Source organism: Oncorhynchus masou, chromosome 32 (genome assembly GCF_036934945.1).
Source record: "Oncorhynchus masou masou isolate Uvic2021 chromosome 32, UVic_Omas_1.1, whole genome shotgun sequence".
Taxonomy (NCBI): domain Eukaryota; kingdom Metazoa; phylum Chordata; class Actinopteri; order Salmoniformes; family Salmonidae; genus Oncorhynchus; species Oncorhynchus masou.
Window position 1 is genome coordinate 5,001,949 of NC_088243.1, and position 17,426 is coordinate 5,019,374.

The 17,426-nt window shown below is 45.7% G+C and overlaps 1 protein-coding gene across 9 annotated transcripts in view; it reads right to left on the reverse strand.

The window, feature by feature from the left end:
• Positions 1 to 17,136, reverse strand: part of LOC135526907 (E3 ubiquitin-protein ligase TRIM9) — a 91,084-nt gene extending 73,948 nt beyond the window's left edge. For all 9 annotated transcript variants that reach the window (XM_064955581.1, XM_064955579.1, XM_064955576.1 and 6 more), the window contains exon 1: positions 16,251 to 17,136. In XM_064955581.1, coding sequence (XP_064811653.1) covers positions 16,251 to 17,090 — 840 coding nt within the window. In that variant the 5' untranslated portion in view covers positions 17,091 to 17,136. The remainder of the gene's footprint in view (positions 1 to 16,250) is intronic.
• Between the last annotated feature and the right edge of the window lie 290 nt (positions 17,137 to 17,426).

Below are 17,426 nucleotides of genomic sequence, written 5' to 3' on the forward strand. Positions count from 1 at the left end.
TTGAGTTAAGATTTATAACCTCACTCAACATCTTAAAACGTCTCCACTGCTATTGAAACTAGCTTTTCTATAAAATAATTGACTAAGACGTTGCCAAGCAGACGGTTACGTGTGTGTGTGTGTGTGTGGTGTGTGTGTGGTGTGTGTGTGGTGTGTGTGTGGTGTGTGTGTGTGAGGCAGAGGATCTCTGGTTCGAGCCTAGTGAGGGACAATGATAGGGAAGGATTGCTGTTAACAAGCTCTATGACCTTTCTTAACATTAACGGTGTCCTATTTCTGGATGGAACTGTATCAGAGAGCCTCTAGGGAAAATTAAACGAGGTAAGCACAGTAAGGTGCTCCTGAAGGTAGGAAAGGGATCCGTTGCTGATCCGTAGGCAAGTACCATGGTCTCGTAGTGGATGCGTGCTTCGACTGGAAGCCAGTGGAGTGTGTGGAGGAGCAGGGGTGACATGGGAGAACTTGGGAAGGTTGAACACCAGGAGGGCTGCATCATTCTGGATAGGTTTCAGGGGGTTTTGATGGTACAAAGTGGGAGCACAGGCAACAGCGAGTTGCAGTAGTCCAGACGGGAGATGACAAATGACTGAATTAGGACCTGAACCTCTTCCTGTTTGAGGTAGAGTCGTTCTCTACGGATGTTGTAGAGCATGAACCTGCAGGAGCGAGTCACTGATGTTCGCAGAGAATGACAGGGTGTTGTCCAGGGTCACTCATAGGTTCTTTGCACTCTGTGAGGGGGACACCATGGAGTTGTCAACCGTGACGGAGAGGTCTTGGCGCGGGCAGGCCTTCCCCCGGGAGGTAGAGCAGCTCTGTCTTGTTGAGGTTGAGCTTGAGGTGGTGGGCCGACATCCAAGCTGAAATACAGATCTGCCAGGCATGCAGAGATGCGTGTCGCCACCTGGGTGTCAGAAGTGGGGAAGGTGAGAAGTAGTTTAGTGTTGTCGTAGAAAATCGGATCAAATACAACGCATTACAGAACTTGTGAAGTCAATTCGGCTTTTTAATACAAGAGTATAGCAAGCCGGGATGGTCCGTGGAACACACTCCACTTTCCAGAGCCCCGGCTCCAGTATTTATCCACATATTGCATATGAGCCCATCCCAAATGCAAATAAAGTTGCATTCCAATCCGTGCATCCCGCTTGTTCAGCTCAATAACGCCCATACCTGCTTTCCGTCAGATTATAATGATAAGACCCTTGCTTTGTTCTTGTATTTAGCTAAAAGCATTCTTTTGTTTGTGTATTATTTAAGATCAGCAGACTGTGTGTCTCCTCAGTTTCTAGCGTGTCCACCTATACTAAAAATACTATACATTCCTCTATTTTACAACCATATGTTTTGGCTCAGCACTTAGCTAAAAGCATTCTTTTGTTTGTATTATCTAGGATCAGCAGACTATGTGTCTCCTCAGTTTCTAGCGTGTCTACGTCCTACAAATATGCGAACTATGTCTATTGGTCATCAGTTAGTCATTTGACTGACCCCCTCCTTTGTATATCCCTCTGGCCTTGGTATGTCCAGCTATTCTGTCACCTATGTGTCCTTCTCTTCATGTCGTCTGGTTTTAATGTTCAGCTATTCTATACATCTTATGCATTTGTCTATGTGTTATATTTGCTCCCACAGTGTCATCCGCATAGCAATGATAGGAGAGACCATGTGAGGATATGACAGAGCCGAGCGACTTGGTGTATAGAGAGAAGAGGAGAGGGCCTAGAACCGAGCCCTGGGGGACACCGGTAGTGAGATTAGATGGTTCAGACACAGATCCTCTACATGTCACCTGGCAGGAGCGGCCTGCCGAGCCTGAAACACCTGAGAAGGTGGAGGTGATGTTTCACAGTGTTGAAGGCAGCGGATCGATTTAGAAGGACGAGAACAGAGGACAGAATCAGCTTTGGAAGTGTAGAGAGCCACCTTAACACAGTCTCCGGGTTGAGTGAACCCGACTTGAAGCCTGACTGGTTGGGGTCAAGAAGATGGTTCTGAGAGAGATAACGAGAGAGTTTGCCAGAGACAGCACGCTCAAGTGTTTTTGGAAAGAAAAGAAAGATGAGATACAGGTCTGTAGTTTTTTGACGTCAGAGGGACCGAGTGTCCATTTCGTGAGGTGGGCAAGTCCTCCATTTTGAAGTCGGAGCCAGTGGTCAGGGACGAGTTGATGAAGGAAGTGAGGAACTCTTTTGAAAGTAGTTGACAAAGTCATCCGCAGAGAGGAAAGGGGGAGGGGGTGGAGGATTTAGGAAGAAGGTGAAGGTGAAAAATAGTTTTCTAGGGTAAGAGGCAGAAGCTTGACATTTAGTGTGGTTAGAAAGTGGCCTTGTGCTAGGGTATAGAAAGGCATAACATTACAGAACATATCCCTGCCACCACACAATGGTAAGAGGCAGAAGCTTGACATTTAGTGTGGTTAGAAAGTGGCTTTAGTAGCAGATACAGAGGAAGAGAAGGTAGAGAAGGAGGAGTGAAAGGATGATAGGTCCTCTGGAAGTTGAGTTTTCCTTCATTTGTGCTCAGTTGCCCACAGCCCTGTTCTGTAAACTTGCAATGAGTCACTCAGCCATGGAGCAATAGGGGAGGGCTGAGCCTGCCGGGAGGAAAGGGGACCGTGTGAGTCATAGGATGCAGAAAGGGAGGAAAGTAGGGTTCGAAGAGGCAGAATCAGGAGACAGGAGGGAGAAGATTTAGCAGAAGGGAGAGATGATAGGATAGAATAGAAGAGAGTAGAGGGAGAGATAGAACAAAGACTGCGATGGCGCATGACCTTCTGGGTAGGGACTGAGTGGTTAGGGTTGGAGGAGAGAGTGACCTGGAGGGGGTAGGGACTGAGTGGTTAGGGTTGGAGGAGAGGGAGACCTGGAGGAGAGGGAGACCTGGAGGAGAGGGAGACCTGGAGGGGTTTAGGGACTGAGTGGTTAGGGTTGGAGGAGAGGGAGACCTGGAGGGGGTAGGGACTGAGTGGTTAGGGTTGGAGGAGAGGGAGACCTGGAGGGGGTAGGGACTGAGTGGTTAGGGTTGGAGGAGAGGGAGACCTGGAGGGGGTAGGGACTGAGTGGTTAGGGTTGAAGGAGAGGGAGACCTGGAGGGGGTAGGGACTGAGTGGTTAGGTTTGGAGGAGAGGGAGACCTGGAGGGGGTAGGGACTGAGTGGTTAGGGTTGGAGGGAAGGGAGACAGAAAAGGAAACAAAGTAGTGATCAGAGACCTGGAGGAGGTTACAGTGAGATTAGTAGGAGAACAGAGACCTGGAGGAGGTTTGCAGAGAGATCAGAAGGCGAGCAGCTTGCCTTGTGAGTGGCAGCAGACTGGGAAAAGGTGAGGACAAAAAAAGGCAAGGAGGGGAAAGAAAGAGGTGGAAAGAAATGAATCAAAGGCAGATGTCGGGAGGTTGAAGTCGCCAGGTACGATGAGCGGTGAGCCATCGTCAGGAAATGAGCTCATCAAGGTGTCAAGCTCATTGAGGGACTCTCTAAAAGCACCTGGCGGGGGCGATAGATAGACAACAATGTGAAGTTGGAGTGGACAAGTTACAGTGATAGCATGGAATTGAAATGAGGAGATGGACAGGAGAGTGAGGGAGAAAAGAGAACATATCTCCACGGTTACACCCAGATGCTCTCGGACTATGAGAGAACACGTAGTTGGATAAAGACAAGAGAAAAGGGCAGCCAGTGAAGAACACACACCATTGTAAATACAACCCATATTTATGCTTATTTATTTTCCCTGTGTACTTTAACCATGTGTACATCGTTAAAACACTGTATATATATATATATATATATATATATATATATATATATAATATGACATTTGTAATGTCTTTATTGTTTTGAAACTTCTGTATGTGTAATGTTTACTGTTAATTTTTATTGTTTATTTCACTTTATATATTCACTTTATATATTATCTACCTCACTTGCTTTGGCAATATTAACACATGTTTCCCATGCCAATAAAGCCCTTGAATTGAATTGAATTGAAGACAGAGCAGCTGGAGTAGCAGTGTTTTCTGGGGTGACCCGTGTCTCTGTCAGGGACAAAAAGCCAAGGGACTGAAGGGCAGCATAGGCTGAGATGAACTCAGCGTTCTTGACCACAGATCGGCACTTCAAAACGCTGCCAGAGACCCGGGTTGTGAGCGCAGGGTACGCTGGGAATTCCACATGGGTTGTCCACGCTGTAACGGCAGATTTCCTCTTCGTCTGAAGAGGAGTAAGGATCGGACCAAGATGCAGCGTGGTAAGTGTTCATGACGATTTAATAAAAACGAACTGAACACTCAAATACAAAACAATAAACGATGTGATGAAAAACCGAAACAGTACCATGTGGCGACAAACACTCACACGGAAACAAACACCCACAAACCAACAGTGAAACCCAGGCTACCTAAGTATGATTCTCAATCAGAGACAACTAACGACACCTGCCTCTGATTGAGAACCATACTTGGCTGAACACAAAAACCAACATAGAAAAACAAACATAGACTGCCCAACCCAACTCACGCCCTGACCATACTAAAATAAATACAAAACAAACATAGACTGCCCACCCCAACTCACGCCCTGACCATACTAAATAATGACAAAACAAACATAGACTGCCCACCCCAACTCACGCCCTGACCATACTAAATAAATACAAAACAAAGGAAATAAAGGTCAGAACGTGACCCACGCAGGGTACACTCATTTAGAAGGGTTGCAGACAAAGGTAACACATGATATCTTCAAATTGAGTCTCACGCCCTGACCATACTAAATAAATACAAAACAAAGGAAATAAAGGTCAGAACGTGACCCACGCAGGGTACACTCATTTAGAAGGGTTGCAGACAAAGGTAACACATGGTATCTTCAAATTGAGTCTCCAACGTTTAAGAATGGGATTAATGCAGTGTCTGAGATGGAACTATCCTAACAGTAATTGGAACCCCCCAAAAATCCAATCGTTTTGTTCTGAACATGGTAGTCTACTCCATCCAGTATAAAGACGCTGTGGACACTGTGGATCCAGACTGACAGTCAATCCTATTACCTCTCAGCACGGTAGAATCAAGCCAGGGACAAGAGAGGAGAGCAGAGGAGGGTAGGAGGAGAGGAGAGGAGAGGAGAGGAGAGGAGAGAAGGGTAGAGAAGAGTAGAGGATAAGAGAGAAGAGGAAAGGAGAGAAGGGTAGAGGATAGGAGAGAAGATAAGAGGAAAGGAGAGGAGAGAAGGGTAGAGGAGGGTGGGAGAGAAAAGGAGAAGAAGAGAGGAAAGGTGATGAGAGGAGGGAAGAGGAGGATAGGACAGGAGAGGAGAGAGGAGACATTACAGTAAGTCGCCTTGGTTGGGATTAGGACTCCCTCTCTTTCTCTCTCTCTCTCTCTCTCTCACACACACACACACACACACACACACACACACACACACACACACACACACACACACACACACACACACACACACACACACACACACACACACAAGCTTATCATACTGATTAATCGTCTTTAATTGACACCCAACTGTTGTGACCTAATTTCCATTTAAATTATGTGCATGTGTGTGTGTGTGCGTGCGTGTGTGTGTGTGTGTGTGTGTGTGTCGGAGAACTTGTGTGTGTGTGTGTGGGAATGATCTGTAGAGCACTGAACAACTCCCCATGTTGCTGGTTCATTAATAGTCTTCTTAATGTGAACCTCAATGCACCCTATTCCCTATCTAGTACACCCTATTCCTTATCTAGTGCACCCTATTCCCTATCTAGTGCACCCTATTCCTTATCTAGAGCACCCTATTCCCTATCTAGTGCACCCTATTCCCCTATCTAGTGAACCCTATTCCTTATCTAGTGCACCCTATTCCCTATCTAGTGCACCCTATCTAGTGCAACCTTTTCTCTATCTACTGCACCCTATCTAGTTCAACCTATTCCCTATCTAGTGCACCCTATCTAGTGCACACTATTCCCTATCTAGTGCACCCTATTCCCTATCTAGTGCACCCTATTCCTTATCTAGAGCACCCTATTCCCTATCTAGTGCACCCTATTCCCTATCTAGTGCACCCTATTCCTTATCTAGAGCACCCTATTCCCTATCTAGTGCACCCTATTCCCTATCTAGTGCACCCTATTCCCTATCTAGTGCACCCTATTCCCCTATCTAGTGAACCCTATTCCTTATCTAGTGCACCCTATTCCCTGTCTAGTGCACCCTATTCCCTATCTAGTGCACCCTTTTCTCTATCTAGTGCACCCTATCTAGTGCACGCTATTCCCTATCTAGTGCACCCTATCTAGTGCAACCTTTTCTCTATCTACTGCACCCTATCTAGTGCACCCTATTCCGTTTCTAGTGCACCCTATCTAGTGCAACCTATTCCCTATCTAGTGCACCCTATCTAGTGCAACCTTTTCTCTATCTACTGCACCCTATCTAGTTCAACCTATTCCCTATCTAGTGCACCCTATCTAGTGCAACCTTTTCTCTATCTACTGCACCCTATCTAGTTCAACCTATTCCCTATCTAGTGCACCCTATCTAGTGCAACCTATTCCCTATCTAGTGCACCCTATCTAGTGCAACCTTTTCTCTATCTACTGCACCCTATCTAGTTCAACCTATTCCCTATCTAGTGCACCCTATCTAGTGCAACCTATTCCCTATCTAGTGCACCCTATCTAGTGCAACCTTTTCTCTATCTACTGCACCCTATCTAGTTCAACCTATTCCCTATCTAGTGCACCCTATCTAGTGCAACCTATTCCCCTATCTAGTGCAACCTATTCCCTATCTAGTGCACCCTATTCCCTATATTGTGCACCCTATTCCCTATATAGTGCACCCTATTCCCTATATTGTGCACCCTATTCCCTATATAGTGCACCCTATTCCCTATCTAGTGCAACCTTTTCCCTAGGGAATAGGGTTGCACTATATAGGGAATAGGGTGCACTATATAGGGAATAGGGTTGCACTAGATAGGGAATAGGGTGCACTATATAGGGAATAGGGTGCACTAGATAGGGAATAGGGTGCACTATATAGGGAATAGGGTGCACTAGATAGGGAATAGGGTTGCACTAGATAGGGAATAGGGTGCACTATATAGGGAATAGGTTGTGATTCAGGAATGATCCTATGTATCCTCTTCCTAAGCCACAGTCTATAATAGTGTAGTTGTTCATGGAATCCCCTGCTGGCACAGTGTATGGAAATAGATGCTGAAATAACATGGATAGAGATAACATGGATGGAGATAACATGGATGGAGATAACATGGATGGAGATAACATGGATGGAGATAACATGGATAGAGATAACATGGATAGAGATAACATGGATGGAGATAACATGGATGGAGATAACATGGACGGAGATAACATGGATGGAGATAACATGGATAGAGATAACATGGAGAGAGATAACATGGTTGGAGATAACATGGATAGAGATAACATGGATAGAGATAACATGGATAGAGATAACATGGATGGAGATAACATGGTTGGAGATAACATGGATAGAGATAACATGGATAGAGATAACATGGATAGAGATAACATGGATAGAGATGCAGTTGAAACCAAATGTAATCATAGTGAGAGACAGCTGTTGCCACGAGAAAAGGGCAACCAGTGCAGAACAAACACGATTGTAAATACAACCCATATCTATGCTTATTTATTTCCCTTGTGTCCTTTAACCATTTGTACATTTTTACAACACTGTATATATATATAATATGACATGTGTAATGTCTTTATTGTTTTGAAACTTCTGTATGTGTAATGTTTACTGTTAATTTTGATTGTTTATTTCACTTTTGTATATTATCTACCTCACTTGCCTTGGTAATGTTAACACATGTTTCCCATGCCAATAAAGCCCCTTGAATTGAATTGACAGCTGAATGGTCATCCATCAGTTTCCTACTGTCTGCTAGGTGTGGGGAATAATCCCTACGATAACACACTGGTGCACTGGCGTCTATCTGTCTGTGTTTGTGTGTGTGTGTGTGTGTGTGTGTGTGTGTGTGTGTGTGTGTGTGTGTGTGTGTGTGTGTGTGTGTGTTTCTAAGGCTGTCTGTCTGTCCTAGAGGGTTTTCTGTCTGTCTGTCCTAGAGGGTTTTCTGACTGTCCTTGAGTGTTCTGTCTGTCCTAGAGTGTTCTGTCTGTCCTAGAGAGTGTTCTGACTATCCTAGAGGGTTTTCTGTCTATCCTAGAGGGTTTTCTGTCTGTCTGTCCTAGAGGGTTTTCTGACTGTCCTAGAGTGTTCTGTCTGTACTAGAGAGTGTTCTGTCTGTCCTAGAGAGTGTTCTGTCTATCCTAGAGGGTATTATGTCTGTCCTTGAGTGTTCTGTCTGTCCTAGAGAGTGTTCTGTCTGTCGTAGAGGGTGTTCTGTCTGTCGTAGAGGGTGTTCTGTCTGTCCTGGAGAGTGTTCTGTCTGTCGTAGAGGGCGTTCTGTCTGTCCTAGAGAGTTTTCTGTCTGTCCTAGAGAGTGTTCTGTCTGTCCTAGAGTGTTCTGTCTGTCCTAGAGAGTGTTCTGTCTATCCTAGAGGGTTTTCTGTCTGTCCTAGAGAGTGTTCTGTCTGTCCTAGAGAGTTTTCTGTCTGTCCTAGAGAGTGTCCTGTCTGTCCTAGAGAGTGTTCTGTCTGTCCTAGAGAGTGTTCTGTCTGTCCTAGAGAGTGTTCTGTCTGTCATAGAGTGTTCTGTCTGTCCTAGAGTGTTCTGTCTGTCCTAGAGAGTGTTCTGTCTGTCCTAGAGAGTGTTCTGTCTGTCCTAGAGAGTGTTCTGTCTGTCCTAGAGAGTGTTCTGTCTGTCCTAGAGAGTGTTCTGTCTGTCCTAGAGAGTGTTCTGTCTATCCTAGAGGGTTTTCTGTCTGTCCTAGAGGGTTTTCTGTCTGTCCTAGAGAGTGTTCTGTCTGTCCTAGAGGGTATTCTGTCTATCCTAGAGGGTTTTCTGACTGTCCTTGAGTGTTCTGTCTGTCCTAGAGTGTTCTGTCTGTCCTAGAGAGTGTTCTGTCTATCCTAGAGGGTTTTCTGTCTATCCTAGAGGGATTTCTGTCTGTCTGTCCTAGAGGGTTTTCTGACTGTCCTAGAGTGTTCTGTCTGTCCTAGAGAGTGTTCTGTCTGTCCTAGAGAGTGTTCTGTCTGTCGTAGAGGGTGTTTTGTCTGTCCTAGAGTGTGTTCTGTCTGTCCTAGAGAGTGTTCTGTCTGTCCTAGAGAGTGTCCTGTCTGTCCTAGAGAGTGTTCTGTCTGTCCTAGAGAGTGTTCTGTCTGTCCTAGAGAGTGTTCTGTCTGTCCTAGAGAGTGTTCTGTCTGTCCTAGAGAGTGTCCTGTCTGTCCTAGAGAGTGTTCTGTCTGTCCTAGAGAGTGTTCTGTCTGTCCTAGAGAGTGTTCTGTCTGTCCTAGAGAGTGTCCTGTCTGTCCTAGAGAGTGTTCTGTCTGTCCTAGAGAGTGTTCTGTCTGTCCTAGAGAGTGTTCTGTCTGTCCTAGAGTGTTCTGTCTGTCCTAGAGAGTGTTCTGTCTGTCCTCAAGTGTTCTGTCTGTCCCAGAGAGTGTTCTGTCTGTCCTAGAGAGTGTTCTGTCTGTCCTAGAGAGTGTTCTGTCTGTCCTAGAGAGTGTTCTGTCTGTCCTAGAGAGTCTTCTGTCTGTACTAGAGGGTGTTCTGTCTGTCCTAGTGGGTGTGGAGTGTGTGCGTGCGTGTGTGTTTGTACAGCAGCTCAGCATACACATTGTTACACACGGTTCTGTAGAGTGTGTGTCAGTGTGTGGGGGTTGAAGATAGTTGCTCTATGTTTACCCCTGTCCTCCTACTCAGGGCATGACACATTGGGTGCAGGGTGGTAGGCTCAGAAATAGCCTCAGGATGGTTTTCTCAATACCGTCGAAACCGTTGAAACTTTTTCTAAAGATCGTTTGAATATTTGTAGCTACTTTGATAAAGGAAAACTCTACCCAGAAAACTATATTTTGGTATTTGTTTCATTAGTTCATTAGTCCATTAGTCCAATATTGGACATGTCTGCAATCACGTTTTCAAGATACATAACTTTCAGAATACAGGAATACAGCCGGTATGATGCTTTGGTACACTAGAAGTACTGAATGCTGATTGGCTGAAAGCTGTGGTATATCAGACCTTAAACCATGGGTATGACAATATATATATATATATATATATATATATATATATATATATATATATATATATATATTACTGCTCTAAATACATTGGTAACCAGTTTTATAATAGCATTAAAAGGCATTGTGTCGTGCCTAAGCACAGTCCTTCGCCGTGGTATATTTGCCATATACCACCCCCCACCCTTTCTGTCTATCCTAGAGGGTTTTCTGACCCCCCCTGGCCTTATTGCTTAAATGGAAAGCTGCATTTTCCTTGCAGCGTTGCCATGCAGCGTTCCTTGCAGCGTTGCCATGCAGCGTTCCTTGCAGCGTTCCTTGCAGTGTTGCCTTGCCGCGTTCCTTGCAGCGTTCCTTGCAGCGTTGCCATGCAGCGTTCCTTGCAGCGTTGCCATGCAGCGTTCCTTGCAGCGTTCCTTGCAGCGTTGCCATGCAGCGTTCCTTGCAGCGTTCCTTGCAGCGTTGCCATGCAGCGTTCCTTGCAGCGTTCCTTGCAGCGTTCCTTGCAGTGTTGCCTTGCAGCGTTCCTTGCAGCGTTCCTTGCAGCGTTCCTTGCAGTGTTGCCTTGCAGCGTTCCTTGCAGCGTTCCTTGCAGTGTTGCCTTGCAGCGTTCCTTGCAGCGTTCCTTGCAGCGTTCCTTGCAGTGTTGCCTTGCAGCGTTCCTTGCAGCGTTCCTTGCAGCGTTCCTTGCAGCGTTCCTTGCAGTGTTGCCTTGCAGCGTTCCTTGCAGCGTTGCCTTGCAGCGTTGCCTTGCCGCGTTCCTTGCAGCGTTCCTTGCAGCGTTCCTTGCAGCGTTCCTTGCAGCGTTGCCTTGCAGCGTTGCCTTGCCGCGTTCCTTGCAGCGTTCCTTGCAGCGTTCCTTGCAGCGTTCCTTGCAGCGTTGCCTTGCCGCGTTCCTTGCAGCGTTCCTTGCAGCGTTCCTTGCAGCGTTGCTTGCAGCGTTCCTTGCAGCGTTCCTTGCAGCGTTCCTTGCAGCGTTCCTTGCAGCGTTGCCTTGCAGCGTTGCCTTGCCGCGTTCCTTGCAGCGTTCCTTGCAGCGTTCCTTGCAGCGTTGCCTTGCAGCGTTGCCTTGCCGCATTCCTTGCAGCGTTCCTTGCAGCGTTGCTTGCAGCGGTGCCTTGCAGTGTTCCTTGCAGCGTTGCCTTGCAGCGTTCCTTGCAGCGTTCCTTGCAGCGTTCCTTGCAGCGTTGCCTTGCAGCGTTGCCTTGCCGCGTTCCTTGCAGCGTTCCTTGCAGCGTTCCTTGCAGCGTTCCTTGCAGCGTTCCTTGCAGCGTTCCTTGCAGCGTTCCTTGCAGCGTTCCTTGCAGCGTTCCTTGCAGCGTTCCTTGCAGCGTTCCTTGCAGCGTTGCCTTGCCGCGTTCCTTGCAGCGTTCCTTGCAGCGTTCCTTGCAGCGTTGCCTTGCAGCGCTGCCTTGCGCATTCCTTGCAGCGTTCCTTGCAGCGTTGCTTGCAGCGGTGCCTTGCAGTGTTCCTTGCAGCGTTGCCTTGCAGCGTTCCTTGCAGCGTTCCTTGCAGCGTTCCTTGCAGCGTTGCTTTGCATCGTTCCTTGCAGCGTTCCTTTCAGCGTTGCTTGCAGCGTTGCATTGCAGCGTTCCTTGCAGCGTTGCCTTGCCGCGTTCCTTGCCGCGTTCCTTGCAGCGTTCCTTGCAACGTTCCTTGCAGCGTTCCTTGCAGCGTTCCTTGCAGCGTTCCTTGCAGCGTTCCTTGCAGCGTTCCTTGCAGCGTTCCTTGCAGCGTTCCTTGCAGCGTTCCTTGCCGCATTCCTTGCAGCGTTCCTTGCAGCGTTGCTTGCAGCGGTGCCTTGCAGTGTTCCTTGCAGCGTTGCCTTGCCGCATTCCTTGCAGCGTTCCTTGCAGCGTTGCTTGCAGCGGTGCCTTGCAGTGTTCCTTGCAGCGTTGCCTTGCAGCGTTCCTTGCAGCGTTCCTTGCAGCGTTGCTTTGCATCGTTCCTTGCAGCGTTCCTTGCAGCGTTGCTTGCAGCATTTCTTGCAGCGTTGCATTGCAGCGTTCCTTGCAGCGTTGCCTTGCCGCGTTCCTTGCCGCGTTCCTTGCCGCGTTTCTTGCAGCGTTCCTTGCAGCGTTCCTTGCAGCGTTCCTTGCAGCGTTCCTTGCAGCGTTCCTTGCAGCGTTGCCTTGCAGCATTCCTTGCCGCGTTGCCTTGCAGCGTTCCTTGCAGCGTTCCTTGCAGCGTTCCTTGCAGCGTTCCTTGCAGCGTTGCCTTGCAGCGTTGCATTGCAGAGGCAGCTGCAGTGGGTTCTGTGTGATGCAGGGATTTAACCAACATACGCATCAAACTGCACACGCAGACTTGACAGAAATAGTAGCAAACGGTGAATGTTGAACTTTTGTTGCACACATATCCACAACAACAACAAAAAATGTTGGATTACATAATGAAAAAAAATAAGTTTAAATGCAGAATTTATTAAGCAGTATTGATGCAATGACACTGTTGGTCAAGGCGCAAGGCGTAAGAGGCTTGTCTGTTAAAAGGACAATGGCACCTCCGGTAAAACTGCTGTGGTATATATATATTTATTTTTGGGGCTGCTGACAACATTGAAGTAGATAGGCCCGCAGGTCGTCATATCAGGCTACTATAGAGACTGAAGTGAAGTGAACAACAAAAATGTAATATTGTATTATGACACATTATTTAGTAATCTAAGCTACCCACAATTCAATTGGAACTGAAAATAAAGTATAGGTTAGGCTTATTAAATCTAGACTACTACACGCTATTCGTTTCCACGATTGCATTAATGAACGACATTCATATAGGGGCCCATTTAGGACTAACCTTGTGACCTTGTAAATACCAGACTGATTTCATGCTGTGCAGCAACATTCATCCCAGCTGGCACATAACGTTCTTAGAACCATCCCAGATAGCACATAACGTTCTGAGAACCACCCCAGCAGGCACATAACATTCTGAGAACCATCCCAGTTAGCACATAACGTTCTGAGAACCATCCCAGTTAGCACATAACGTTCTTAGAACCATCCCAGTTAGCACATAACGTTCTTAGAACCATCCCAGTTAGCACATAACGTTCTGAGAACCATCCCAGTTAGCACATAACGTTCTGAGAACCATCTCAGTTAGCACATAACGTTCTGAGAACCATCCCAGTTAGCACATAACGTTCTGAGAGCCATCCCAGTTAGCACATAACGTTCTGAGAACCATCCCAGCTAGCACATAACGCTCTGAGAACCATATGTTTCTTAGAGCTTGATGATAGTATGGTTGTCCTATGGCTATTGTGCATATAACCTTACCATATAGTTCTGGGAAGGGTGCAGGATATACCCAGCTAGCACATAACGTTCTGAGAACCATATGTTTCTTAGGTTGGAATGTCAATACTTCAGCATAACGCTTCCTAAAGGTTTCCTCGTGGTTATATTAAAAGTAATGTTCTCAGAATGTTCAGAGAATGTTAAGAAACAACATTCTTCTGTGGGTATTTCAGTACTTCATTATATCGTTTTCTGCAGGTTTCCTCATGGTTCTATTTAAAAAAAACTTTCCATAAATACCACAAGAAAACATTAGTAAGGTTCAAAGAATATTATTTAAAAATATATACATATACATGTTCTCAGTGTCAACAAAACTCTATCCTCTATCTATCTTGTTAAGTGTGTTCAGGTGTGTTGGCCACGCCCACTAATTAGCCACACCTGATCTTAATGAGTGCTTGTTACCTTTGAAATGGAGTCTCAAAAAACCCCAGCTTTGTATGAGTTAAAAAAAAACTTGGCATGCCAGCTCCATCCTGGTGGCGCAGAGAACTAATTTCCATGGAAACCTAACTGAAGATCATAGATTTTAATCTTACTGACGCCGTGCCACAATAAAAAAATGAATGCCAATGAATTTCCATGCATCTTATCAGTGTTTGGTGTTCAGAACAGTTAATTATGCTAAGCTAGCAGTGTAATTAAAAGTCTTAGTGAAACATTCTGTGAAAGTTTTAAGGAAGTTATGCAAAAACCTCCAAGTAACCTTTATATATCATTCAAAACATTCACAACATTTAGAGAATGTTCTCACAACATTCTCAAAACGTTGATAAAATATCAGAGGAAAACTTTCAGAGAACCATAGTAAACATTCTTACAACCTCCCCGCAACCTAAAATCGAATATTCCCAGAACAGGCAAAATTTATACTAAAATTCTCGTTTTACCGGTCAGGAAATGTATGGCTTCATTCTCAGAACCAATGGGAAACCAAAAACGTACATTCCCACAACTTCCAACGAGCCAAACGTGGTAGCTGAAATGTAAGCTCACGGGATCAGGCGGCTTTGCGAAGCTAATTTAAGACTAGAATTGGTGAGTTAAACGAGCGTTATGACATTAGAAAAACAGAGAGGTATAAATGTAACCATTTGGCAAACAAGTTAACTTGTGAGGTTTCCACATAGCTCCCAGAGCCTTCACTTCATGTGTCCCGTGCTCGCCTTCCTGTAAACATTGGTAACATACTGATCTGTCATGTCTCCCTTGAAATGGGAAATAGACTAAAACGAACAGCTTGGTATGAGTTTAAAAAACACACACGTCATGCCAGCTCCATCCTGGTGGCGCAGAGAACTAATTTCCATGGAAACCTAACAGAAGATCATAGATTGAATCTTACTGACGTAGTGCCACAATAAAAAAATGAATGTGTTTACATGACTAAGACAATGAATTTCCATGTGTCTTATCAGTGTTTGGTGTTCAGAACAGTTAACCTAAGCTAGCAGTGTAATTCAGTGGCGGCAGGGTAGCCTAGTGGTTAGAGCGTTGGACTAGTAACCGGAATGTTGCAAGTTCAAACCCCCAAGCTGACAAGGTAAAAATCTGCTGTTCTTTCCCTGAACAGGCAAACCACTGTTACTAGTCCATCATTGAAAATAAGAATTTGTTCTTAACTGTTGTGCCTAGTTAAATGAAGGTAAAAAAATAAATAAAAGTATTTTTGAAAAATTCAGTGAAAGTTTTAAGAAAGTTATGAAAAAAACAACAACCTCTAAATAACCTTTAAAGCTGCTAAGAGCACCTTTTTGGGGGACTGACCAATTTCACATAGAAATGTGAGTTATCGATCTGTCATTTTCATTGAAAGCAAGACGAAGAAGCGGTATATCTCTTCTATGTGCGTTATTTCTATGCTGCCCGTTACTTAAGTTCAGTTTTTTGCTTCTTTTACTTTCTGTTTTGTACACCAGCTTCAAACAGCTAAAAATACTGTATTTTTGCCAATGGAAAATATATTTCACTGTGATTCAGATGGTACAATTGATTCTCTACACAATCACTGCTTTTCTTTAGTCATAAACTGAAATTATGCAAACTATTAGAAATTTTTGCAACCAGAAAATGGTGGTGCAATTTATGCTTATCGCACTTTTAGATTTAATTGAAAACATTCACAACATTTAGAGAATGTTCTCAGAACCTTATTTAATTTAATAACCTTCAAATAACCTTTAATATCCATTCTCAGAACCTTATTTAATTTCCTTCAAATAACCTATAATTTCTGTTAACAAAACATCCCAGAAAAACGTTCTCAGAACAGGTGAAATGTTCACTTCAGTTCTCATAACTAAACATGAAGGTTCTCAGAACTAAACATGAATGTTCTCAGAACTAAACATGAAGGTTCTCAGAACTAAACATGAAGGTTCTCAGAACTAAACATGAATGTTCTCAGAACTAAACATGAAGGTTCTCAGAACAGGTGAAATGTTCACTTCAGTTCTCAGATGTAAACAGTCTATATTTTAGTAGACGCTCTTACAGTAGTATTTATCCTTGTCCCCTGTGGGAATCGAAACATCGACTCCGGCAGTGCACGTGCCATGCTCTAGCAACTGAGCCACACAGGGCCTACCAGGACACTTCTGGCTTCCTTCCTAGAACCAAACCAAAAACTTGCATTCCCACAACTTCCAAGGAATCAAACGTGCTTGCTGGTATGTAAGCTCGTGGGATCAGGCGGCTTTGCGAGGCTAATTTAGGACTATGATTGGTGAGTTAAATGCGCTTTATGACATTAGACAAAACAGAGGTATAAATGCAACCATTTGGCAAAAGCACATTACCTTGTGTAGTTTCCACATTGCCCCCAGAGCCTTGACTTCATGTGTTCCGTGCTTCCCTTCCTCTAAACACTGGTAACACACCGGCATCTTGCACTGAACACAGTACATGCTCAGGTTCTCCAGTTCGTGCTCCGTGCAGGTGGAGATCTTCCGGGGACTTGTCCGACGGCTTACCCGGCCGTGCGCCGGGGGCACGAGGCGATGCTTGGCTAGCGGACCTCGGGGAGGGTGGCACCTCAAGCGACAAGGGTCACAGTAGAACACGTCACATTGCTCGCACATCACAGTGGCCTCTTTGGGACTCTTCTCGCAGAGCTGACACTTGAGGGCGGCTGCTTTGCTCTGCTGGTACCGGTCCACAACCCCTTCCAGCACCCGGTTCTTGGCAAACCCGCGGAGCCCCCTTTCGTCCAGGTTGAGGCTGCGATGGCATTGCGGGCAGGTGATGCAGGAGTTCCGGGGGATAGGGGGTAGAGAGCCCTGGTGTCCTCCTAGTAAGTGGTGCTGAGCAGGAGGTTGGGGGCCGGCAGGGGGGAATACACGCACACCATTTGGGGATTTCTGGCAAGGGGTGGTCGGGGCACTTACGAATCCACCATACGAGCCATATCCACTGTCCGCCTCGCTGTACAAGCTCATTTTATCCAGGTCTAGATAGTCATAATCAGATAGCCCCGAGCCAGACGCACGGCTACTCTGTGGAGATTCGGCGTCTGGTGTCTGTACTAGGATATTCCGAGCGCAAGCCAGGCAAATGTTGTGGGAGCACGGTAGAAGGATCGGCTCCCGGAAAAAAGATCCGCAGACAGGACATTTTAATTCTTCTTCCATTTCATCCATTTTAAATTCACTTCGGAGAGAAGTAGTATCTCCCAATTCCAGAGAAGTTGTTATATTTGATAAATCAGAATGCTGTTGCGTGTACTGCCAGCGGTCGTCTTCTTCAGCATCCATCCACCACAGTAAATGCAACCTTGGAAGGAGGCAAAATATATTCTGCAAACTATTCTGAGACAACTCACTTTCTAGCCAATACACAAACGGTGTTGCAAACGTCGGCTAATCCAGAGCAGCTATTGGACAAAGCAGCCGCCAGTCTAATGGTTCTCGACCAGTCAGGTATGCTCTACGACAACATAATTTCCATACGATGATGATGACAGCGCCTGGCATTAA